The sequence below is a fragment of the Antennarius striatus genome, chromosome 23 (assembly GCF_040054535.1).
Source record: "Antennarius striatus isolate MH-2024 chromosome 23, ASM4005453v1, whole genome shotgun sequence".
In the NCBI taxonomy this organism is placed as follows: domain Eukaryota; kingdom Metazoa; phylum Chordata; class Actinopteri; order Lophiiformes; family Antennariidae; genus Antennarius; species Antennarius striatus.
Genome location: NC_090798.1, coordinates 12,015,371 through 12,038,436, shown reverse-complemented (window position 1 = coordinate 12,038,436; position 23,066 = coordinate 12,015,371). Strand labels below are relative to the sequence as shown.

The 23,066-nt window shown below is 42.1% G+C and overlaps 1 protein-coding gene across 2 annotated transcripts in view; it reads right to left on the bottom strand.

Annotated features, from left to right (window-relative positions):
• LOC137590367 (adhesion G protein-coupled receptor L3-like) overlaps positions 1-23,066 on the bottom strand; it is a 178,839-nt gene that overhangs the window by 22,053 nt on the left and 133,720 nt on the right. For both annotated transcript variants that reach the window (XM_068307945.1, XM_068307946.1), the window contains 6 exons: positions 20,716-20,899; positions 15,268-15,390; positions 13,596-13,801; positions 10,748-10,924; positions 3,500-3,709; positions 435-655 (listed from right to left, as the gene is read on the bottom strand). In XM_068307945.1, the coding sequence (XP_068164046.1) occupies positions 435-655; positions 3,500-3,709; positions 10,748-10,924; positions 13,596-13,801; positions 15,268-15,390; positions 20,716-20,899 (1,121 nt within the window). The remainder of the gene's footprint in view (positions 1-434; positions 656-3,499; positions 3,710-10,747; positions 10,925-13,595; positions 13,802-15,267; positions 15,391-20,715; positions 20,900-23,066) is intronic.

The following is a 23,066-nucleotide window of genomic DNA, read 5'->3' as shown; positions in this document are numbered from 1 at the left end:
GCAACAAGGAGAGGTAGACAAGCTTATGGTATATAATTTATGAATGGTTTGGTTGGGTAGGATTAAGTATATAAAAAAAGGCTTATAATTATTTCTATAATAGAAGCAGACAGGGGATCTGTCTACTGCTTGGTCTCATCGACTGCCTTTCATCCTCACTTCTCCTCAGTACTGGAAACAACACATCATTGTATGATTTCATTTCACTCCATTTCCCCCTGAGTCCTGTCCAGAAGAAGGATGAAGCTGGTTGTCTGGGTTGACATAGTTCATCAACAAAAACAGGAAAACTTTTCTATTTTGGAGACAGTACACAGATCCTGTGAAGTTCAAACGAACTAATACACTTTTGTGAGCTTCAAAAATGAATGTCTCCAAAAAGATCTTTTGCGTGTTACATCTGTAGAATTCCACGTCGATCACAAAGTACTCACATTCTGTCAGTGCCGTAACTGCGATAGTCCACCGCCGCGGAGACGGCCACGATTAGAGCGGGAACGCCGTAGCCCACCAGGTAGAAGTAACGTCGGCGAGAGTGCTCGCTCTCGAACACCTCCACCAGCATGATGTAGAGCTGCACGCCCTCCAGGAACATCCACGTGAACGCCGCCAGGAAGAAGAAGTGGAGCAGGGCCGCGAAGACGGCGCAAGCAATCTGGGAAAAAGCAAAGTAGGGAAGCGTGAGTCTTTAAATCTTTTCTCTTTTTTTTTACTAATACGACAAAGTGCATCATCTGAGTGACAGCTCTTTCTGACCTCTGTGCGTTTGCATCTTTCCAACAATTAGCATTGCTAAGCTTTGTTTGGCTGAAGCCACTGGATGTTTGCCTGTAGTGACTGGCAGCAGAACGCTGCAGCAATCCAGCCAATGCGGTCTTGTTTGCTGTAGCTGGCATGGACGAAAGAGAGATACGAAGAAGAGAAGTCCAAGAGCCATTTGGAGCTCACTGTATTTTATACTTAGGCCAAGTGCGAGCACATAATGTGGTTACACACTTCCCGGCTGATAAAGATATCTACCGGCTAGGCGAGGAACCAAGGCGACCGTCATTACCATGTACGCATGTTCCCACACACTTTCCAACAATAATAAGATACAGTACTGCCATGAATTGATCTAATTATTGGCACAGTTGAACATAACTAGTGTATTTTGTCACCTAAATGGTTTCAATTAAACGACTAAAAGGTTGAGTGGACATTAATTGCAGTCGAGGAAAGTGATCTGAGAGCCGAGCTGTGAATCACACCCATAAAATGTTATGGAAGGGAAAGGTATAAGCCAAAGCATTATCTTTTAACTTCACAGGGACATAGCCTTGTGGAGGAAGTCTGCCGTGGAAGTTTTCATCCCAGTGGTGACGGTGAAATCCAATGAATTGGGGCTGGGGTTGGGGATGAAGATGTATTTCATTGTGTGTAGATGTAGCATTTAAATTAATCGGAATTCACCTGCTCCTTAAATTACCTTCCAAACAGAGTGGGATAATCTGATCTAAACTGCCAATAGATGTATTTAAACGACTATAGGCAATAAGATATATTCCAGTGTTCCCATTATATATGTGTAGATGTACAGAACATTTCATACTGTGCTCAGAGACTCGCTCCAGCTTCGTTTTTTTTTCCTGAAGAGAGTAAAGATAACTGTCTATTTTGCCTCATTAGCAAGTAAAAATGTCACAACTGAGAATGTGTAAGTTGAATGAAGCCTTCTTCCATCCTGTATATGTGTCACATTTGTCTGCAGCGAGCCCCAACCTGCTAAGGCAGCCGAGTAAAGAAATGTCATCCAAAGTGCAGCCATTACATCCCGAAGATGGTTTTGTATCGAACAGATGACTCTGAATGCATCTCTAGTACTTTGTAGAGGTCCTTTAAGTCGATATGACCGCCTTGAAAACCCAATGCAGATCCAGACTCCAGCTTCTGGCAACGTTTCTGAGGAATATCAGCCCATTTCTCATCGGTAATGACCCCAGAGGTCTGGAATATTCCTGCTTCCCCCGCTGCAGTCACCTTCTTCAGATCACAACACAGATTTTCAATGGAGTCCAGTCAGATGACGCCCCCTAGAATGAGCCAGGACTTGATGATCCCAATTAGACCTCGGAGTCAGAGTCGTTCCTGATCCTCCAAACACCATTGTTAATCAAAAGGTCTGAAAAGTTCCAGTTTGTTTTATTGGCTCCATAGAAGACCATCCCAGAACTTCATTGTTTTAGCTTGACGTGCTTGATCTTGATCAGGTCAGAAGCGCCGAACATCTTGGAGTTCGTGAATGAAGCCCTTTTTGAGTCATCATTACAAGTAGTTACTTTGGTGTAAGTGGGAAAAACACAAATCTGTTGCCATGAGCTTTTTAAAAAATGTTCTTATAATATAAAAATAACATATCATAGAATACTTTGCTAATATGCATCATGAAGGTTAAATAATTCTCCTTCCAATTCCCGGACTACTAAGATGCAAAAGATTTGTGTTGCTGATGTGGAATTAGGAATTTGTTTGCTTTTGGGTAACCAAGGGATGCAGCATTTGTTGAATGAGGACATTCGGTTTTTATTTTCATCAAGTAATTGTTGCGGTGAGCCAGAAAGAATAATAATAATAATAATAAAAAAAGCTCAGGGCTGCAGATGATCCCTGAGATAGACGGCATACAACACAAAATGGAAAGTAAGGTCACATATTCACATATTAGGCTCTTAAATTCACGAGGAAGATGGTGAGCTCTCTTAATAACGATTCATACCAAGGTTTTTGGGAGCTTTTCGGCTTGTTACCAGGGACAGCAAGAGAGTGGAAATGATAATTCGGTGTTGTACAGCATGAGGAAATGAACGAGTCTCGCCTTCATTATGTTTCTTCTTTATCCATCATTGGCTTGAAGATCAAAACCAGACTTCAAATTGTTCTAAATGCTGCGACCAGACGGAACCAAAAGATAAAAAGAATGATGTCAAACCTGAGTGTCCTTTATTGTTTTCACCTTTAAATACAAGAGACTAAAAAATGAAAGAAGCTTCTCGTTACAAACATGATATTTTAGTTTAAGATACGATCTGAAGGAACAGTTTGACAATTTTGGAAAATTTCTTTTGTTCCTGATGCCAATTTACCTCATTACAAACCCTTGAAGCTGTTCGCCTGGCTTTATGTCCACAGGAACAAAACACACCAACCAGCTCTCTATCTAGCATATCCTGTCTTGTTTGCTTAATTCAACAAGCATTTTTTGTTTTGCGGTGATTTTGCGACGGTTTTATAGCCGGAAACAGTTAGCAAACATTGTATTAATTTACCTGATCCACGAAGGAAGCAAATAAGTCTATTTCCCAGAAATACCAACTTTTACCATCACTTCTATTCCATCATACACGGTGTGAACAAATCTCCTTTGAAATCATTTGAGAAGGATGCTAAGTGTAGCGCCGCTACACGAATCAGTACATGAAAGTGATGCAACTGCAAAAGATCAACTGAACAGCGGTCTTACTGGCTGGTCGCCGCGATTGATCCCCACCAGGAACAGAGACTCTGCGATGAAGAGGCTGATGCAGAGGTTCTTGTGGATGGTGTTCCGATCGCTCTGGAGGCCGCGGAAAAAGCAGAAGGTGAAGAGGCTGATGAGGAGGCAGACCAGCGACAGGAGGATGCCCACCCAGGTGATGACGTCGAGGAGCATGTCGTGAACGGGGTCTGTGTTCTGGTGAAGAAAGAATCGGGTCAACAACACCCATCCCCCGCAGATGCATTGTAAAAAAAATGATCACAAAGTATATAATATTGGCAATCTAGAGAATAATTTCCATAGTAAAAAACAAAAGAAATAATCATGGTGACATGAAATGGGCGATCTGTCCAACCAACAAGGAAGCTTTTTATTTTTAATGCAACAATTTTCTGGGGTTGATGGGTATTCTCTCAACCGTCCAATAAAGCTACAGGGCTAAGCCACAGGTGGTGGATATGAATCATAAATTAGTCAGTGTGAATCAATCTAAAACACCCCCCCGCCCTCCCCTTATTGCTTCCTTTTGGACGGGCGACAATGTGAAACAAAGTGAGCTGTCCGCCGGGCAGCAGGTGTCTAAGATCAGCGCCACGAGAAAACAATCAAACCCACAACGCAGTCGATAAATTTCACTGTTGCTCTTGGATAATTTTCTTGTTTTAAAGTAGTAATTTGCCACCACAAACAGTTCAGGGCACTAAAAAAAAAAAAAAAGGTTCTCGCCGATGATAAATTCAAGGCTTTACGGGAGAGATAAGGATCAACGCTGATTCCTTCGCACCCCGTGAAAGAGAATTTACATCAGTCCATAAAAGCCTGGAGCACATAGGGACAACTTGGACAAAGGCAGGAAGAGGCGACATCCTAAAACAGCAGAGTTGGCGAAATGAGTGATTGACTGTCGCTTTAAACAGATTAAAACAAATATATGAGGGCCAACGTCTTCCCAAGAACCTGTCAAACTGAGGGATACCCTGTAAGAATAGGTACATTTTATACGTTCATATACAAAACAAGGCACTGGGCATCAAACTAAATATAATTACTGTAAGCAAACGTTTGGCTGGCCTATGAGAGTTCCTAATTTCCCAAAGGGGAAACTCCTTTTCCAGCTTTCTGGGCATTGATTTTAAATCATGGGAGAAAGAAAAAAAAAAAATAGGAAGGGGATAATATTAAAAGAAACCTGCACACCTCATCACAAACGACTGTCACCCCTGCTGGGGCTCAAGGACTACCAGGGGTGTAACTTTTGAGGTTTGGCAACGACGGCGTCTAAATGCTAATGAAGATCAAAACGGGGCCTTATTGCAACACATTCTTAAATGTTACTGGTATTTAAGAGCCGACAGTTAATGATCGCTGACAGGCAGCTGAAAGTCAGCAAAAGTGAAAGTTAAGCAAAAGTGTGTGTACATCAAATACTGACGCTGTATATTAAATACCAGAGTTGAGGTGCAGATCGGCTCCTCGGTATCAAAGGCTGTGTGAGCAGTCTTGGCCTCGGGCAATAATGTATGACTCAGAGCTATAGAGCAGGGCGAACCCAAGAAAATATTTGCTTACGTTGAAGAATAACGCTGCGAGAGCGTACGATGTGTCTGGTATGTCTCTTAAACAAGCACCTCTTTAAATCACACTTTGACCACAGTCAGCACTATTTCCTGCGGGGGCAGGAAGAGAGGGAGCATCAATATTCAAGGGTGGTTTTTCTTTTGTTGTTGTTGATTTTTTTCCTACCCTTATACCTTCCCCACCACCACCCCAACCCCCCAGTTAAGTTTAAGTGAGGAAACCTGGGTGATGAAGTATCGCCCAGAAAGCCTTGTTTAGTGGCAGCTCGGCTAACGCTAGCAGAGAGGGGAACAGATGCTGATCATTAAGGGGCTCTGGTACAATAACAGCCGCAGTGCTCCTTGAGTCTGGGGAGGGAGCTCTTTTGATTTCCCTGCCTGATGAGCCGTTGTGTATATATTTTCGGATGGGGGGGCTGGCAAGATGTTCTAGTGCACAGTCTGTAAAAAAAAGTGAGTCTGATTTCATCCCTTTACTTTGTAGGGGTGTGCACGCCACGGGTGGCAACAGATGCTGATGGTAGTTGCTTGTGACATAAGTCTGTTTGCAGTCTGCTGCATTATGGATGTATTGATGTGGAGGGTGCCACCGGTGGCGGTGGCGCATCGCAAGGGGACCCTGAGGTCTCCTAAGGTAGGGAAGCTGCGCAGCGGCGGCGGGCGCCATCTATCTCAATCTCAACTTCAATTGGATGAGAGCCGGGACAGAAGGGATACAGGCAAGAAAGGAAGACAAGCAAAAAGAGATAAAGCCATAGAAATAGAGACAGAAGGCAGCACACGGTGTATATACACCTGGGCGATGGATTTACTGTGAAGTGATTTCTTTGTTCTCGGAGGCAGATCATGGCTGAGACGTCGCCAGTCACAAATTTGCTGCTGAAAAGGTTCCTTTTTTACTGATGGGGGGGGGGGGTTGTGGCTGGGGCAGATGGCAAATAATGTGATCTGCAGTGCCTCTGCACCTAATGTCACACCAACAAGCCTCCATGATGGAATCAGTAAAAGGGAGACTCTAAAGTGGGCAGACGTAATTTGCCCTGAAATTCACTTGCCGTGTCACGGGGGCAGCCGAGTCGTACGGATCCATGTTGCTTTGAGGGAGGAGGCGCGTTTGTGCACATTCGATTTGTCTTCCAATCTCTCTCTCTAAAGTCTTTCTCTTATTTCTTAAACACATATTTTTCATTCGAAGCCTTATGCCTTTGGAGATTGGCTTTGCCTCTGATCTACTTGCACATAGCACAAAATAAGTTTTCCCGGGCACTGAGAGTGAACTGACACGGAGGAGCAGATGTGGTAAGGAGACTTTTTTTTTCTTTGCATCTTGCGGTGGTTACTCCGGCCGAGTCATCTGAACCTCGTGTCGCATCATATGCACTTAATTACCATAACACCCAGAGCCAAAATCCCCTTAACCAGTCCTCTGAAATGTATATAAGAGGGTGATGTGGCGAAGTGGAGAGAGCGTCAATCCTTTATACCTTAAAGGACCGCTACGAGCATCGGGCCATGAAGCCAATCCAATTAAAATGCATAAATCTCCCTATATGCCTCCGGAGCCGGGCTTTGACTCATGAAATACGGTCAGGGAGGGCAGACGGTGCCGCTAAGGGGGTAGCGGCCCACTGCGGGGAGTCATGTGACAAGTTCAACTACGGTAGGACCGAGGATTTACGACCTGCACCGGGATGAGGAACAGTTGCAGAGAAGGGCGTATGAATCAGGGGTCTTGGCAAATTTGTCACATCTAAAAGGGCTGGGGGGGGAGAGAGTTTCCAGTCTACGTTGCGGGAGTTGACATTCAACACATGCACCTAATGTCACACTGTGTTCCAAGCTACAATAACGCTAACACGGCGCTCCACAGCCCGGGTTTCGCTTTTTCCGTGGCATTTAACATTGTCTCCCTCTCCGTTTGTGGTTTTAATATATTTGTTTTGAGCGATCTCTATCTCTTTCCAAAGTATCGTATTTACGTGTGATACCATAAAATACATACCCAACCTTGACCGTCCTTTCTCATCATAGTTACTGTCTGAGGTTTCCAGTGCAGAGACGTTCTATGAGGACAGTGATGAATGTTACCCAAATATCACCTTCTCCATCATCCACTGGGATGTGCCATTGATTTATACTTACTGGTCTGTGGGGAATAGTGCCACTTACCAGTTTCTCAATGTTTCCCCGCGGCCTATCTTAGCACACACATTTACCACGGTACGTAAATAATGGCCTGTAGGTGAAACCAGAGCAGGACTATATTTCTTGAGCTAGAGTTTGCGCTTTAGCCCATATTTAATAGATTTTTTTTTTTTTATCTCAATGCCCACCAGCAATCTTCACAGAAGCTAGACTTAAATTCAAAGGAAAGGGTTCAATAAAGACCCTCAGGAGCCCGAATGGGCCCGAGCCATAAGGGAATCTTTAAGAATATCTTTGAAGCAAGCCCTGACGAAATACTCCATCCATGGAGTGTTTTTGTTTTTTTCGCCACCATAACTGAGTTTCTGCATCTGCTGCCGCAAGACCAAATGACCCATGAGAGTTTTTTTTTTACACCAACAGGCTAAATTATTTAATTTCCATTGTGGCAACTGCATGGATTTCCAACAGATTTTTTTAGTATCTTTATCTGCAGCAAAAAACGGCCCCGGACGCTAAATAACGGGACATCTCGAGGTTGAAACGATCAGCCTTCTTAGCACAATCGCATTGGAAGTAAAACCCCATCTCACATCAAGTTGCTTGATAAAACCTGTTTGCAATCATTCTGCAAAAAAAAAAAAAAAAAATACAAAAGAGACATATAATCTCTCGCACGCAGCTGCCATCTGTGAGTACAGTTTTAATTTGCTTATGCGGCCAACGAGCGCCTCGCAGCTCGGATTGCAGGATCAGCCGATGGCGTCGGCTCTGTGGCAAAGAAAGCTCAAAATTAGCAAACAAAGGCCTCAAGTGGCGACGCAGGCAGCCGTCGCGGCGCCCGAAGCCCCCCGGTGAACGTCTGGGTGGAGGTTTCCTGATTACCCTCTGAGAGACGGATGCAGAAGTAGGAAGCTTAATTCAGATTGCCGACGTTAACGACACCGCAACGATAGTTAACAAACCTGCTTGGGTTCTACTTCTGCTTATTCAAACATCTACAGTATAAGAAATTATTCTCAGGAACTAATTGACTTCAAACATAATTAATCCCAACGAGACACCGTTTGGAGTTTCTTGCTGCAGACTGTCTAAAAATGTCACACGCGGCGCGTTCTAGTTCAAGGGAATTCAGTTGGAAAATGAATGTGTGGGTAAACTTTTCACCTCTCCCGAGCTCACTATCATTGTCAGATGGTGCATTATAATAAAAAAAAACCTACTGTAATAAAAAGAAAGTTGTGTGCAGGTAAGTTGTATTACTGTGTCTGCAAATACCCTTCAGGTGATTATATTAAATATATTTGGATTTTCATGATTTTTATTTAGTTAATGAGCTCGGAGATTCATATTTCTTATATTTTTATCCAACAGCTTATGGAATAAAACAATAATGATCTACTGGAGCAAATCTGAATCCACTGGGAGTGAAATATTTAAATCCAGAACATTTCTACAGCTTCGCCTCTAGGGGGCGACTTGATGAAAATCCCAAATCTGAATGTAGCTTGAAAAAAATTTCCAGATCTGAAATTTCCACTGAGCAGCCAAGTTGAACTGAATTGAATTGAGGAATTGTTTTGTGAGTCACAAATCAAGCAGAGCGAGAAAGACGATCCTCCAACCAACCAATCAGTGAGCAGCTTCTGTTAGCTAACCCCGCCCACGCAGACATGGAAGAGGAAAATGAGTTGAAAGAGGTCAAGATACTCTCTCCATCCCTGACCTCAGTCCTCATTGAGTTAACAGATAGAAGTTCACGAGATAAATTAATTTAATCCCATTCATTCCAGCAGTCATTACAAACTGAGGAAAACAGAGATGAGTTAGAAAAACCTTCTCATTTTGCTCCAAAGTTGACATTTTGGCCTTTCAAACCAAGCCCCTGATTGTAACTTTGAGAAATCTGGTTGAAAAGGATCGAGAAGAAATATTTTTAAAAAATGAATAAATGTTGAAAAAAAACATTCAAACTGGAATTGAAAGTGAAATTCTAAAAGGGTCGGAAAAGAACGTGTGAGTTACAACCCGTCCAGCTGAACCGAATGTTGAACATCCGAGTATATCCACTTATATGAAGCTAGAGACAGTCTTACTTTTCACGATTTTTAAAACATAAAGACATCTGAATATGACACCGCTATTATTCCGAGCTGTAGTACACTCGATTCATTCGTCACAAATACAACACGATGAAAGATGATCGCGGCGGCCCTGTAGCGAGCTTCCGTTCTCCAAAGGCAAATTGTAATTACAGCAAGGCTATCCATCCCTTATTTCTTCTGAAATACCACAGAGAAATAAACAAGGTTAGAATATAATCTGTTGCTCTGAGTGTAATGACTAATAACAATGCAGAGATCAGCGGTGACATGTGCTGTTGCCATGGATACAAAAACAGATTTTTTTTTTTCACGTACAGTCTTCAATTTGTATGACTTCCCCTCAGCCTTTCTCTCGACTCGCACACAAACTCCCACTTTGTCTCCACTCACCGTGTTCTCAGATACGACGTGGTGACAGTTTGTCAAATAAAAAGCTTCCCAAATGCCGCCTTTTATAACGTTGAAGTGAAAAAGATGAAAAGTAAGAGGAGGTGGGGTGGGGTGGGGCAGTAAAACCACTCAGAACTGCTGTGTATCTGCTGTCCACTTTCCCTCTGAGGAGGGTGAGGTGGTGGTGGTGATAGAGGTGGTGGTGTTGGTAGTGGTGGTGGGGTTTGACTTGACTGAAAGCACTCCTTTCACTACCATCTCGTTTTCCTGCTTTGCTTTCATCGCGTGAACGCTCCCACTCTCCCTTTCAAACTCGGCCCCCGACATCCGACACGCCGGTGATTTCAGCCCGGCATCGCAACCTGCCATTATCGATCCAAACAGGTTTTATTCAGGGTCGCCACACACTCCAAAGCCCTGATAGGTGAATTCCTTTGAGTCCCCAGTGAGACTGTTCGCAAGCTTTACGTTAACCTTTTTTATCTACCCCTTTCCCGTCTTCGTAAGCGCCGCCCGCGACCATTACTCCGCAGGAACCTCGCAGACAAATTCAATTTTCTCAAACAGGTTCTTTGTACAACAACTTTCATTAGCACCTCCCAATTAGCTGCTCTCCACATCCCATCACACTTACTGTACACGGCAGGTTTCGTTTCCGCGGATAACCTGAGGGCAAAACACCAAACGTGTATCGAGAGGCACCATACGTGGAAGCAATGCAGACGCTTTATTCCACCCATTCTGTCCCATTTTCAAATAAATTAGCAGGAGAAATAAAGGAAGTGAAAGAAAAATGCTCAGAAAATGCCAAAAAAATCTTTGAATGGAGTTATTCCAATCAAAAAATAAGTATCTGTTAATGATCGGCACCTGAACTCAACGGCAATGCTGGTTGAACACCTTCACCTTCTTTTGCAAGACTGGTTACAAAAGTATTTTAAGTCTGTTTGACCAACCTGAAGACTGATGTCAAATAAATCTAAAATTAAACTATTGAGGGGAAAGAACCGACCTACCTTGACATCCACATGGGCCATGAGGACCGCAAAATTGGTTAGATGGGTACAGGAGCATGTGGTGTGGGTCCTGTTGGTTCCTATTAAGCGGCAGTCCTGCGTTGACCAGTAGCCGGTCATGGTTTTCTTGGAGTAACTCCAAAAGGAACAGTTGGGGTTGAAGTTCTCCTCCGATTGCTGTTGGACGGTAAAAGAAATCAAAGTGAGGCCAGGCTGGAGGTGGTGCAGTTCACATTTGCAGATAAAACACCCTCAAAATAGACCCTCTCTTACGTGGCTGGGATCCATATCCTTTTAAAAATGAACAGGAGGTGTTTTTGCTGTCATGCTGCCCCATGTCTGGTTTTCATTGTGTCTTTTTGACCTTTTGTCTTTAACTTTCACTGCGTGAGAATGGACTGCCCCACTGTTTAATGGGCATCGTCACTGCCTGTGTCAGGATGTCGCTCTAATGACCCAAACGCTTTCCTGCTACCTAACTTACCATTTCCTAAAATGAAACCACCACACTGCGGTTGGGTAAGAGTGTCTGATGTCTTTTCCTCTTGATGTTTTCCTTTGAGAGTCACATCTTTCAAGGTGACACACATCTACAAACACACCGAAGAGCCCTTGTCGTTCGCAGTCTCACACTCGCAGTCGTTTAATTGGTTTAATAATGGTCATCCTCTATGAATAGAAATTCGTCCTCTGATTGAGTTTACCCTTCACACAACCAAACCCAAGTGTAAAATCTTCCACAGCAAAGAGATAGGATGACCCCGTCCCATTAATGGCTTTAATTGGTCCCATTAAGTGGCGAAGCAAGGAAGCAAAACAATAACTAGAGGACATCTCATCATCTCAGAAGACCAGTGATCCAAAACCTCACGGCTGAGGGGTGGGAATTAACCGCACAGAGCAGGAGAAATGGAAACCCTGCCGTCATTTGCAAGGTTGACGCACCTGAGGTTTATTTTCAAGGGCAAAGTTGAAGTCGAATCAACACATCGCAGATGAATAATTAATATCGTCTGGAAGGAGATTATGAATACAATTTTCTATCTCGTCGATGCATAATCAAATCCGATTTACCCAGGTCCGCTGAGGAGAAGTTATGACGCAAACTTAAACGTCAGATATTAAGATGTGATAGATGTGATGTGATTTGAATGAGGCAAAATAACATGCTTTTCCTCTCGAATATATTGTTATAATCATTTATTTCAAATGTACCGTAATTATTTTCTGTATAAAAATTTAATTTGGTGTTCAAAAAGTCTTTTTTCAAACTTGAGTCTTGAAAAAGAGGGGGTCGTCTTATAATCAGGGTTGTCTTATATTCGGGCCAATACGGTACTTGTAAAGGTCAAAGATCAAAGCTAGTGCTTTTCCTAGATCAAAGCAGTAGATTTTTCATAGATCAAAGAAGTAGATTTTTCATAGATCAAAGCAGTAGCTTTGATCAATGAAAAGCACTAGCTTTGATCTACAGTCTCACTCACACTGGCCTTCTCCCCCGTCTTTCTATCTTACCCGGTTCCTGAGTGTACAAAAGTTGAAATTTGACCTTGACCTAGTTTTCTCAAGGTCAAGGTCATCATCTCATTTTATCCCCTTTGCTGCCCGAGTAATGTGCTTTTTATTTAATCTTTCTACCTCCAATGATTACGAAGATATTTGGTGGACTAACAGATGGACAGACGAACACATAACGCTGATAATCACACTGCATCAGCGCTTTGGAGCAGAATGTAAAAAACAATCCAGTAACAGTTATAAATCAAGCTAAACAAGAGCAAAAAAACCCACCAAAGTCACATGCAGTACACCAAATAAAACAGATTCATTCCCGCAGAGGAGGCTAAAACATTCCTGCTTGACTTAATCAGCGCCTCTGACCAATTTACCAGTTTACCAGAGAATGGGGAGCTCTTGAACCGATGCACCTCGAGAAAGCGCTCAGCATGCAAAATATCAATATTGCATCCAATGGAGTTTAATTAATTGCGGAAGCCATAATTGTAATCATGATTACTGTGTGATTAATCGCGTAGCCTCGGCGCACAGAACGAGCACGCTGCACTTTTTGTAAATGTCTTTTTGGCGACATTAATGTGATGACAATTCCAGCAACAGCTGGCGGTTCCCTTGGTAGCTAAAAGATGCTAAGGCACCGAAAAGGAACTCTTTTTTTCCCCTTGTATTGTTTTATTGAAGTGAGTCAAGGGTATAAAAGCACCCGTGTCCTAACGTTAAATATAAAATCTGTCCACATTACAAATTACACTTGGAACAGGTGAATGTGCTGACATCCCCTGACATTATCCCACCATTTAATTTTGACGTCCATGAGTTATCATCTCCTTTTCCCTCTATTTCCCCTGAACTGTGAGCTTCCCTCATGTCGTTATTGCTTCTTACCAGGTCTCCCTCCTACACATGAGACCCGCTGCAATTCTCTTACGGTCGCTCTGCATCCCTGATAATTGCTCAAGGCGCTGTTTGTAGACAAAGCAGGAGTATTTTGGGGGTAGCAGAGTGTGGAAATGATAATACAGTCAAGAGGGAAAAGTCCTGACTCCTCACAAGCCTCCAGTGAGGCACAACATGACTGATATTTGTGGAAGAGATCAGGCTGGTATTTGTTCAAGACTAATAAACAACATGCAGCACCTTGTAAATTGTGTTTTCTCCAACTCGTCTTTGAAAAATGTTCTTTGGTTCGATTTAATTTTGGTTGATTTAGGATGGGAATTGCTAATATTTTAGGAAATAGATAAAATTGTGATAAAAGGGGTTCAAAAAAAGCACAATAAATGCCAACTGAATGTCAGAACATTGAAAACGCTAAGGCAGAAAACATTACCTGTAGATGTCTGATGGTGAAAATGACTGGGTCGGACAGATAGACTTTGTTGGAGTCCTTGTTGATGGCGGCCGTGATAACCGGCGAGTTGACGATGACAGAGTAATTCGTAGCCATGGCTTCACTGCCCAGCTTCATGCTGGCATTCTCCGTCGAAAGGTAGACGCCGATGTGTTTGTAGAGGACGAAGGCGATCCGGATCTCACCTGCAAGGATATTGATTGGGGGAAGGTGTGTGAACGCTAATCGGAAAGATCTGCGGATGCAGCGATGTTACACAAAATACTAATTTTTTTGCAAGATTCTCCGATAAAGCAACTTATAACAAGCTGATGTGTGAAAAGACGCCTCGCTCACAAGGTGTCGTACATTACGATACCATATCAGCACGCAAGAGCTGATTATCTGGTTCCGAAATTTAAGACCTACTCACGCCATCAACAGCAAAACAACCCCATCAATCAAAGTTTAATTACCCAAAACATCGTGGATGATTTTTAAATGGCGGAACTTGTTTTAATAATGTTGACATATTGCTAAATCGTTTCCTCTAGGCTAATTCAAGCTATAACCCAATAGTGTGGTAGATAGCAGGAGCCTGCGGTGCAACGGTACAAGTTGTTCATCAGATCAGAGGTAGCTGATAGCCACCGGGAGACGCACCCCCGCTGCCATACAGTCTAAATAAAGAACCTTGACGTTGCCTGGTGGCAGAAACACCTTTAGAAAAGTAGTTCTTCTGTTCCTGATTATCATTCTGAAGCAAAAAAAAAAGTCTTCTTTAAATTGTTTCCACAAATCGGCAGAACTGTCTTTCTTTCTTTTTTTTTAAAACCTTGAACGCTGCAGGGTTAATAACTCCATCACCTGGATGAAGAGAACCTGATCCACAACAATTTCCGTCAGTACAATTTTGATGAAGAGTAGTGAATATAAACGGTAGGTTTTTCTTACAGTATGTGTAAGAAATAAGAAATGAATAAGAAATGGACGGTTTGTTCGAAGGTTTTTTATCACAGAAATGGGAGCGCGTACGTAAGAAAAGAAAGAAATGGAAGTCAAGGTTGATGAAATCGCTTCACGAGAAGAAAAAAAATGAAGCAACAAGAACATCCTTGCAGCATCCGACGTTTATACTTGATATTTTCTTCATCCGTCTCTTAAACATGACTCCTTACCCTCTTGCTGTCTCTCATTTGAGCCACCCAAAACAAAGAAAAAGTCCCCCCCCCTCTGCTGTGAATGGAATCACTCATTCAAATTAAAAGACAACAATTTGGGTGCCATAGCGATGGATGACGGGGATATATCTGACACCCCTAGAGTAGCATTTCCACCTGCGCACGGCTGGACACGGACTTCAGTCATCTACCCCAGAGACGCCTGGCGCAGCTTGAGACCGTTCTTATTTGCATGAGCTTATAATGAAATCTATAAATGCATCGCTTTTGGAGATAGCCATGCATCGTGCAGAGTGTTCACATTTACAGTTAAGAGGGAGGCCTTGAATGCATCTAATTCTACGCTCAATTTTTGATTTGAAAGGTGAGGAAAAAAGTCGAAAGGAAGATGTAAAAAATACAACAGAAAGACATAAAAGTACTTGCATCACAAGTCTGAAACACACACATTTAGACCCAAAACGGGTACATTCTAAGATTCCATGACTCACCGTTTCTCCCGTGTTGCTTTAGCGTGTTCGCTGAGAGGTGGATGGAGTTACCCTGACCTCCAGTTTGAGGGAATTTCAGATCTGGTAAATTCCCATCTGTGCTCATCCTGGCAACCTCCAGCTCTGCAAACACAGAAAAAACCCAAGAAATTCAACGTTTGCTCATCAAAAAGCATGTCTTATAGGAGTTTATGAAAAAAAGGATGTCTCTGCTAAACTGTTATCGTACAAATTACTGTAATATGTTGACATACAAATGCTAAATAGATAGTTTTTAAAAAATATGTATGCAAAAAATACAAAAGTTTTAAAAAATGTTTTTAAAGTTTAAAAAAATAAATAAAAAAGATGATCATGATTAAATATAGCGGCTAGCATTATTGGAAACACCCCCAGTTACACTTTTGTTAATAAGAAGAATCCGGTGCAAATGTACTAAAAAGTGCAGCTAAAGGGAATAAAAGGAAATATTGATCTTGCTGAGCTCATGAGGTAAATATTAGCACATTGGTGAATAAATCATAACTTTTTACTTGATGTAATTTTTTTTAAAAATTTGTTTTTAAAAAAACATTACATTTTTTTTTTCAGTTTTTCAAATATATTCAAAAAAATTATAGTCTTTAAAAAAATAAAAAAAAGATGATCAAGGTTAAACATAACGGTTAGCATTTTCAAGTTACGTTTTTGTTAATAAGAATAATCCGGTGCAAATGTACATAAAATTTCAGCGAAAGGGAAAGAAAGGAGATACTGACAATTAAGTTCTTGCTGAGATCACGAGGGAACTATTAGCATAGATTAGCATAGCTCAACTTGAATGCAAGTTAGCTTGCATGTTCAAGAACATTATGTTTTAACACATTGGTGAATTTTTTATTTGACGTAATTTATTGTCTGAGGCTCATCGTCACTTCTACTCGACAACTTTTTAATTAGCATTCTCGTTCGCAGAGCTTGAACTTTCCAATACACATAACTTGGTGCTAAATAACAGAGCTTCAGACAGGAAACATGAATGCCAAAACTCCATTACTAACGCTAATTAAATTTAATGGGAAGTATGGGCTACACTGATAGTAAACAATTGTTTTAAGCTCTCTGTTTTCTGGGAATGCCTGCAGGTCATAAACATTGATTTTCTTTTTTTCCCCCCTCACCTTTTTGTTGCACATGAACGAGGCGATAGATTTAATGCGCTGCTATATTTGACCCGTTATTTCAAGTTGCCTTGATGTCGTAATAAACCTGAGCGTTTTGCACCAAATGACTAAAAACTGTTGAACAGAGATGCCAGAATATGAAATGTTCCTAGAATTGCTTGAATTATTTATAAGGTACTGTTCTCAAGGAGCCAATAGTGATAGTTATAATCAATGTATCCCAATCAGAATTCTTTATTCTTTGTTATCCCCTCTCAAAACTCAATGTGCAAAGGAGGTTAGTGTCCCACAACAGTCTTGACTCTTGACTGTATAGTTTCCTCTAAAACTTTAAGAACAAAGGGATGCCAATCCCCGCTCCAAATTATATTAAAAAAAAAGAATAAAAAAAAAAGATGCTTTCATTTCAAGGAATCTTTTTTGTTGAGAAGAGCGAAGCGCACAGATACAAAGAGGAGATAAAGATCAGTTAGGGAAGAAAAGTGCTGGTATATTTCTGCGGCAGCTCAACAGCTGTTGTGTCTGAAGCGAGCTCCGAATTTATGGTTCAAAGACTCCGCTGTCATACAGCAGAGGAAAATGAGATGCTGATAGGAGCCTCGCTGAAATAAAAAGCTCATCACATCAAAGTTATTATGGTATGATACAATTCAGTGCAATAAAGCAGTCGAGTGTGCTCTCATCTGAAGTGCCGTGTGACCCGGGTGAAGTCTAGGCATTCCTAAATGTCACAGGAACTCAAAAAAGCGTGAAGAATCTACCGTTGAATTGATAGGCAGCCAGTCAAAAATAAGGGGACTGATTCAGGCGGTAAGCACCGAGAAACAAGCTGCCGTTATTGCAGGAGGCAGCCAGCGTAGCATATTATAATACTGTCGGGTATGCAAAACAGGTTAGCATTTGTGCAGCCTTTACAAATAAACTTGTCCAAAAAAAAAAAAGATGAAATGCAGCCTCAGGATGGAGATTTAATTTTTTTTTTAAGTTATGAAAATTCGAGACGCTGACGTCAACATCTTGGGATCTTTATGTCGAGTTACAACCACCGAGGAGTTCCTATGCAGTTCCTCGAGTATGATGTAACTCCATCTGGCTTCAGAATGGTTACTCCATGGTTACGCGCGGTTAGTGCGTTCCAGGAACCATCCGCAAAAACGAAATTCTGCGATATAGCTGCGAACTATTTATCTTATTATTTACGGTAACTTAAACATTGATGAACCTTTCCCATACTGATATTAAACCACCTTCTATCTGGACAGTGCGCCTTTGCACATTCGCGCATCAAAGTTCACGACTCCACCTCATCACGGATTTTTGGTAGGTAGTCATGTGATACCGTACGCACACTTTATTGGCTGATGGCATCCAGAAGTGCGCTACGTACCCTGAGTCTCAGACTTACGTGAGACACAAAAGTGCTTTAAACAGTCTATCAGAGTGTGGGAAAAGGTGACACAGATAGAAGGTGGTTTAATGTCAGCATGGGGAGGGTTCATAAATTAAATTACCGTATATAATAAGATAAATAGATCGCGATCTCGATCGCGGATTCCTTATTACGTGTGGTTCCTGCAACGCATTTACCGCAAAGAACAAGGGCGTACATTATTACCTTTTCCCACACTCTCATAGACTGTTTAAAGCACTTTTGTGTCTCACGGAAGTGCGTTGCCTTCCGAGACTTCACGTGACCACCTCCTAAAAATCTGTGTGTTGATATACGAATGCGCGAGGGATCACTGTAAACCCTTTCTAACTCTAACAGGAATATCTACTGAACGTTCAAGATGGCGGCTTTAAATCTAACCAATCACACAATCAATGTTTATCTTCTGGTGAAAAGCCGCAAAACACCCGTCGCTGCTGGGCAATGTTCACGTAGACCACCTTCACCTTGAGACGGGACCATTTCTGACCCATAGTCGGTCTGTTCGATGCGTTTCCTTCTACAACCGACTAAGAGACACACAAACTAGATGGAAACAAAAGTCATCAATAGTAAAACCAACAGCTGATCTGACGATGAATGGGCGATGAAACCTTGGTGATTTAAAAGGTTAGCGCTCACGAAAAAAAGGCCGCATTTAATCCTCCCTTTCCATCCGTTCACACAGCCTCTCATACTTACTCTTAAAAAAAAAAAAAAAATCCTTAGAATTAACATTCTCTTGTGCTTTGCAAAGGCTGGGGGGATGTTGGCGATACATTCCTATTCAGCGTAGCTAAGACAATACCCCAGATAGCTTTCCGTTCCCCAGATTCCAAGCCTGTCGTTGGAATAAAGGAAGCATTTTTCTTCACCCTCTCTCGCTCTCCTTCTCCCTGTGTAGTTGTGTAAAAGAGCTTACAATGGGCTTTGGGGAATTTCTTTGATGCCGCGTTGATTGTTGGACCCGCGGCAATGCCTTCAATACACCCTAATCGGCAGAAATCTGCTCATAAGATTGTCACGCTGGGAGTGAAGTGCTGAGAGTCGAGTGTTGTGCAGACAAAAACCCGCGCTGTGACGTGTAAACACAAACACGAGACGCAACGGGCGCGTAAATATCCTCCGTCTTCTGAAAGCAAAAGAAAATAGATCTCATTATCAGCTTGAGCCTAAAATTGGAAGACAATTTAGAAATCGTCTCGATTCTGGCACCGACGAGGCGCAAATACCGTTCGTTTTCAGATGCAAGTCAAAGCCGGGCGTCGATTAATCAATAAAGTGGACGTCATCGTTTAACGGCCGGGGCGTGGCGTGGATCACGACAGCCAATCGGCTGCGAGAAAATAAGCAGAGATAAGCATAGTAAACATGTCACCACCGCATAATTAACCAGGGTATGCGCTATAAAATAACAATGGAGTTCTCATTACACCCCCCCCAAACGAGTCCAGAATGTCCTTAATACCCACATGAATTGTGTGCCAGATACAATAAAACCGGTTTTTATTAATTCTCCTTACACTTGCTTCCTTTTTAAGTCGGTAGACCTATATTTTAATGCTGCCATGGCAACAGGAACTTGAGAAGGAAGGAGGGGGATGCATGAAAACACTTGTTCTCAGAAGAAGCCCATACATCACAAACTATTCTCTAAATCCCCCCCCCAAAACCCTTACTAGCCTCCGTCTGCAAAACAGGTCATCTGATTTCATCTTATTTGTCCTCAGGACTGTAAACGCTTCCAGCCGTAAAGAGCAATTTGATAAATTCCACTCCGGTGGAGGAAGTGATGTATTCCAAGCGCCACTAGAGAGAAAATGTTTGATGACTGAAGCCCCCCACCCCCCTTTTTTTGGCGCTCACTTAGCATTTATAAGATAAATAATGCAGGCTGATCCCCGATCTGCACAGCCAGTGGTTAGTTCCAGCTAATAATCGACACCAAAATGAACACAATCATTTGAGATAATTGTCCATTTACAGCCGACTGCCATCAGCCATTAGTCGCCCTGCCAAACTTAACCTCCTGCGAGGAGGAACGCATTAATCCAGTGACCTTCACACTTGTTCCTTAGTCTCAAGAGGCCTGCTGCCAATAGAAGAGCGCCCCGGATCGATGGCGGTGGGGTGAACTTTGTAACCCCATGCGCCGCTGACGAGACCAGAAGATGACAACGTTCAAACACGACAAGACACCAAACCAAAAGACTAAAAATTTTACAATTAATCATCAGTTTTCCAGCAGATTCCAGATAAATTCATTGGATTATACAATCGGATTTAATCTCAATGCAGATTTCACCAGATTTAATAAAGTATAGATTGATAGAATTCTTCACACCTTTGTCAACTTTTTATCAAATTTTGACTTCTCTCTGTTAACGGTCTTACTATAAATCACATTTGTCAAACTCAAGGCCCAGGGGCCAAATGTGGCCCCGCCACATGATTTTATGTGGCCCACGAGAGCTTAAAAGGTTAGAGCCTAAAAATAAGTAGGTCAAAAGTATGCTTATTCATTGATAGTTTGGATAATTTGATCCTTGATTGATGGAGTTCTGTGGGTTTAATAATCTGAAAAATTACAACAATTTATGTTATAACAGAGTAACAAACATTTTTTCTGTCTAACTGTAATGTTTGTAACTTGAATAAGTAACAAATTCAGAGTTATGTAACATTAAGGATTAGTTACATTTATTTTAAATTACACTGAGTTACATTTCGTTACATTTATTAGTTACATCTGGCCCTTTGAGGACAGCCGTGATGCCGACGTGTCCCTCAGGGGAAAATGAGTTTGACATCGCTGCTGTAAACGGTTCGTGTCAACACGTGTGAACGTCTACTCACGGATGTTGTCGGTGTTCTCTTGCACGATGTCCGTCTTCAGGAGGTTGTCGGCCAGGACGAAGGCCCCCTGCTCCACCGTGTCCAGCAGCATAGTGGCGGCCCTCAGCTGCTCGCTGGTGCTCAGCTCCCTCCACGCCCCCTGGGCCTGTGGCTGCAGCAGGTTGTTGACCGTCTCCACCATAGCCTGGAGAACCCCAATCATTGATTTAGCAAAAAGAGAAAAAAGGCTTAGGCAGCCTTAGGCTACTGTCTTTTGGTGATTGGGAAAATGGTAAATGTTAGCAAAGACGATGAAAGAACAAAAATAAATACGATGAGATGAAGTGTGAAGCATTCCCTGTTTTACATTTGAACTCCATAATCGTGCTTTTGAGCAATTCCATGTCTTGTTTTTGTTTCCAGTTATGCTTTTACATATGTTTAAAGTACTTTCTGCACTATAAAGCCCACTGGATTATAAGGTGCACCCTCAATGAATGGCTCATTTTTATTTCCTTCATATAAAAGGGTACACTGGACTATAAAACACACTGGACTATAAGGCGCACTGGACTATAAGGCGCACCCTCAATGAATGGCCCATTTTTATTTTTTTCCATATATAAGCCACACTGGATTATAAAGCACACTGTCGGTTTGAGAAAATGAAAGGGTTTTAGGTGCGTCTTATGGTGCGGAAACGGGGAACGACACCAAACGCGTTCTTGGGCGGCTTTTTGTTACCTTTTTTATCCACCAGGAGCGGAAATTGTGTAAATGAATCAGAGCGGGCGATAACAAGACTATAGGCCAGTTTTTTTTCCATTATGTGAGGCTTTAATTGGAGTGATTAATGCTCCTCCATGCAGACAATTCCAGTACACAAAAACACATCACTGTGACATTCCAACGGATGCACAAGGTAAGACAGAATCTCTCCCGCTTGTTATTATCAGGAAGCGGCTGTGAACGCCTTTTTTTAATCTTTCAGCAGCGTTTTTTTTTTAGAGGTAGTAAGCTGAGACAAAACAAGATTATTATTATCGAGACAAGATGAAAAATTAGGAACCACTAAAGCTTAAACAATGCCAATAGCAGGACTTATAAAGGTATGCTAATTGGTCCAGAAAAAGAAATTCTGAATGAGAAGAGCTTCATTTCTCGATTTTGTTAATGCATCATTATTATTACAGCTTTTCCTGCAAAAAGCTAACAATAGCAAACACTTCAAAGTGTAAAATGCATGTTTGAAAACTGCTTTGGATTATGATAAACTCTTTTCAAGCCAGTTTACACACACCGATTACAGATCCGTTGGTGTGGTGTATGTGTATGTGTGTGTGTGTGTGTGTGTGTCACGCCACAGGACTTTTAGCATTAGCATGACTCTTAAAGTACAAGGCGATAACAGAAATCACATGATCGAGTCTGGTAAATTAATTTCTGGGAGGAAAAATACAGAAAAAAACGTGGGGGATGAGGGGAGGGCTTTACATTCAGAAAGCTAATGTACCACTGACCCCCTCCCCTCCAACTGAGCAACCCACCCCTCGATTATCTCATAATGTTAAGTTGTGCATTTGCTTTAAATCACTGTGATAGCGAGGGGAGACAGAGGGTTGATTGTGTTCAACCCACCGGCGCTGGCAGAGAATTTCAAACAGCACCAGCTGGCTGTTCCTCATTCAAAACATACCCTGCACATATTAAGTCGCCCACACCCAGACACACACACACACACACACACACACACACACACACACACTGTAAGACTGCTGCAAAGGGTGAAAACACACCTCTGCACCTGCTAAAATGCAACTGACAAATGCATACGTGCACAAAAGGCCCAACACGCTAAGAGCACGTGCACGTGCACGGGCAACCCACCAACTTTGATGTGATTATTCATTATCCGTGACAATCTCCAATCACACCTCCTGACATTCAGCTACAGGCGGCGGTGGATTCACTCTCAATTAAGGAGCTCTTTTTCTTCAGGCACTGACATTTTTCTCTTTCCTTTGTTCAGCAGAGCAATTCTTTCTGCACTTCTTAAAAACACTGAAGCGACGGTTTTTTACCCCGAGAAAAGGATTGATGGCCTCGCGATCGTGTTTGCATACAGGAGAGACAAATGGGAAGGCCGGTCGAAGACGTTGAGGTGGGGAATATTCAATGGATAACTCATCAACAAGGAGGAGAAAAACAGCTAAAATAGCAGATATTATACAGTATATTAAATTAATATTGCAATACACACTTTTTGGAATAAAATGCATTATATTACCAGATCACAATGGTGCACATTATCCATCACTATTATGCAGGCAGCATGTCAGTTCTCCCTCATCGAAACCACAGAATGAAATTTT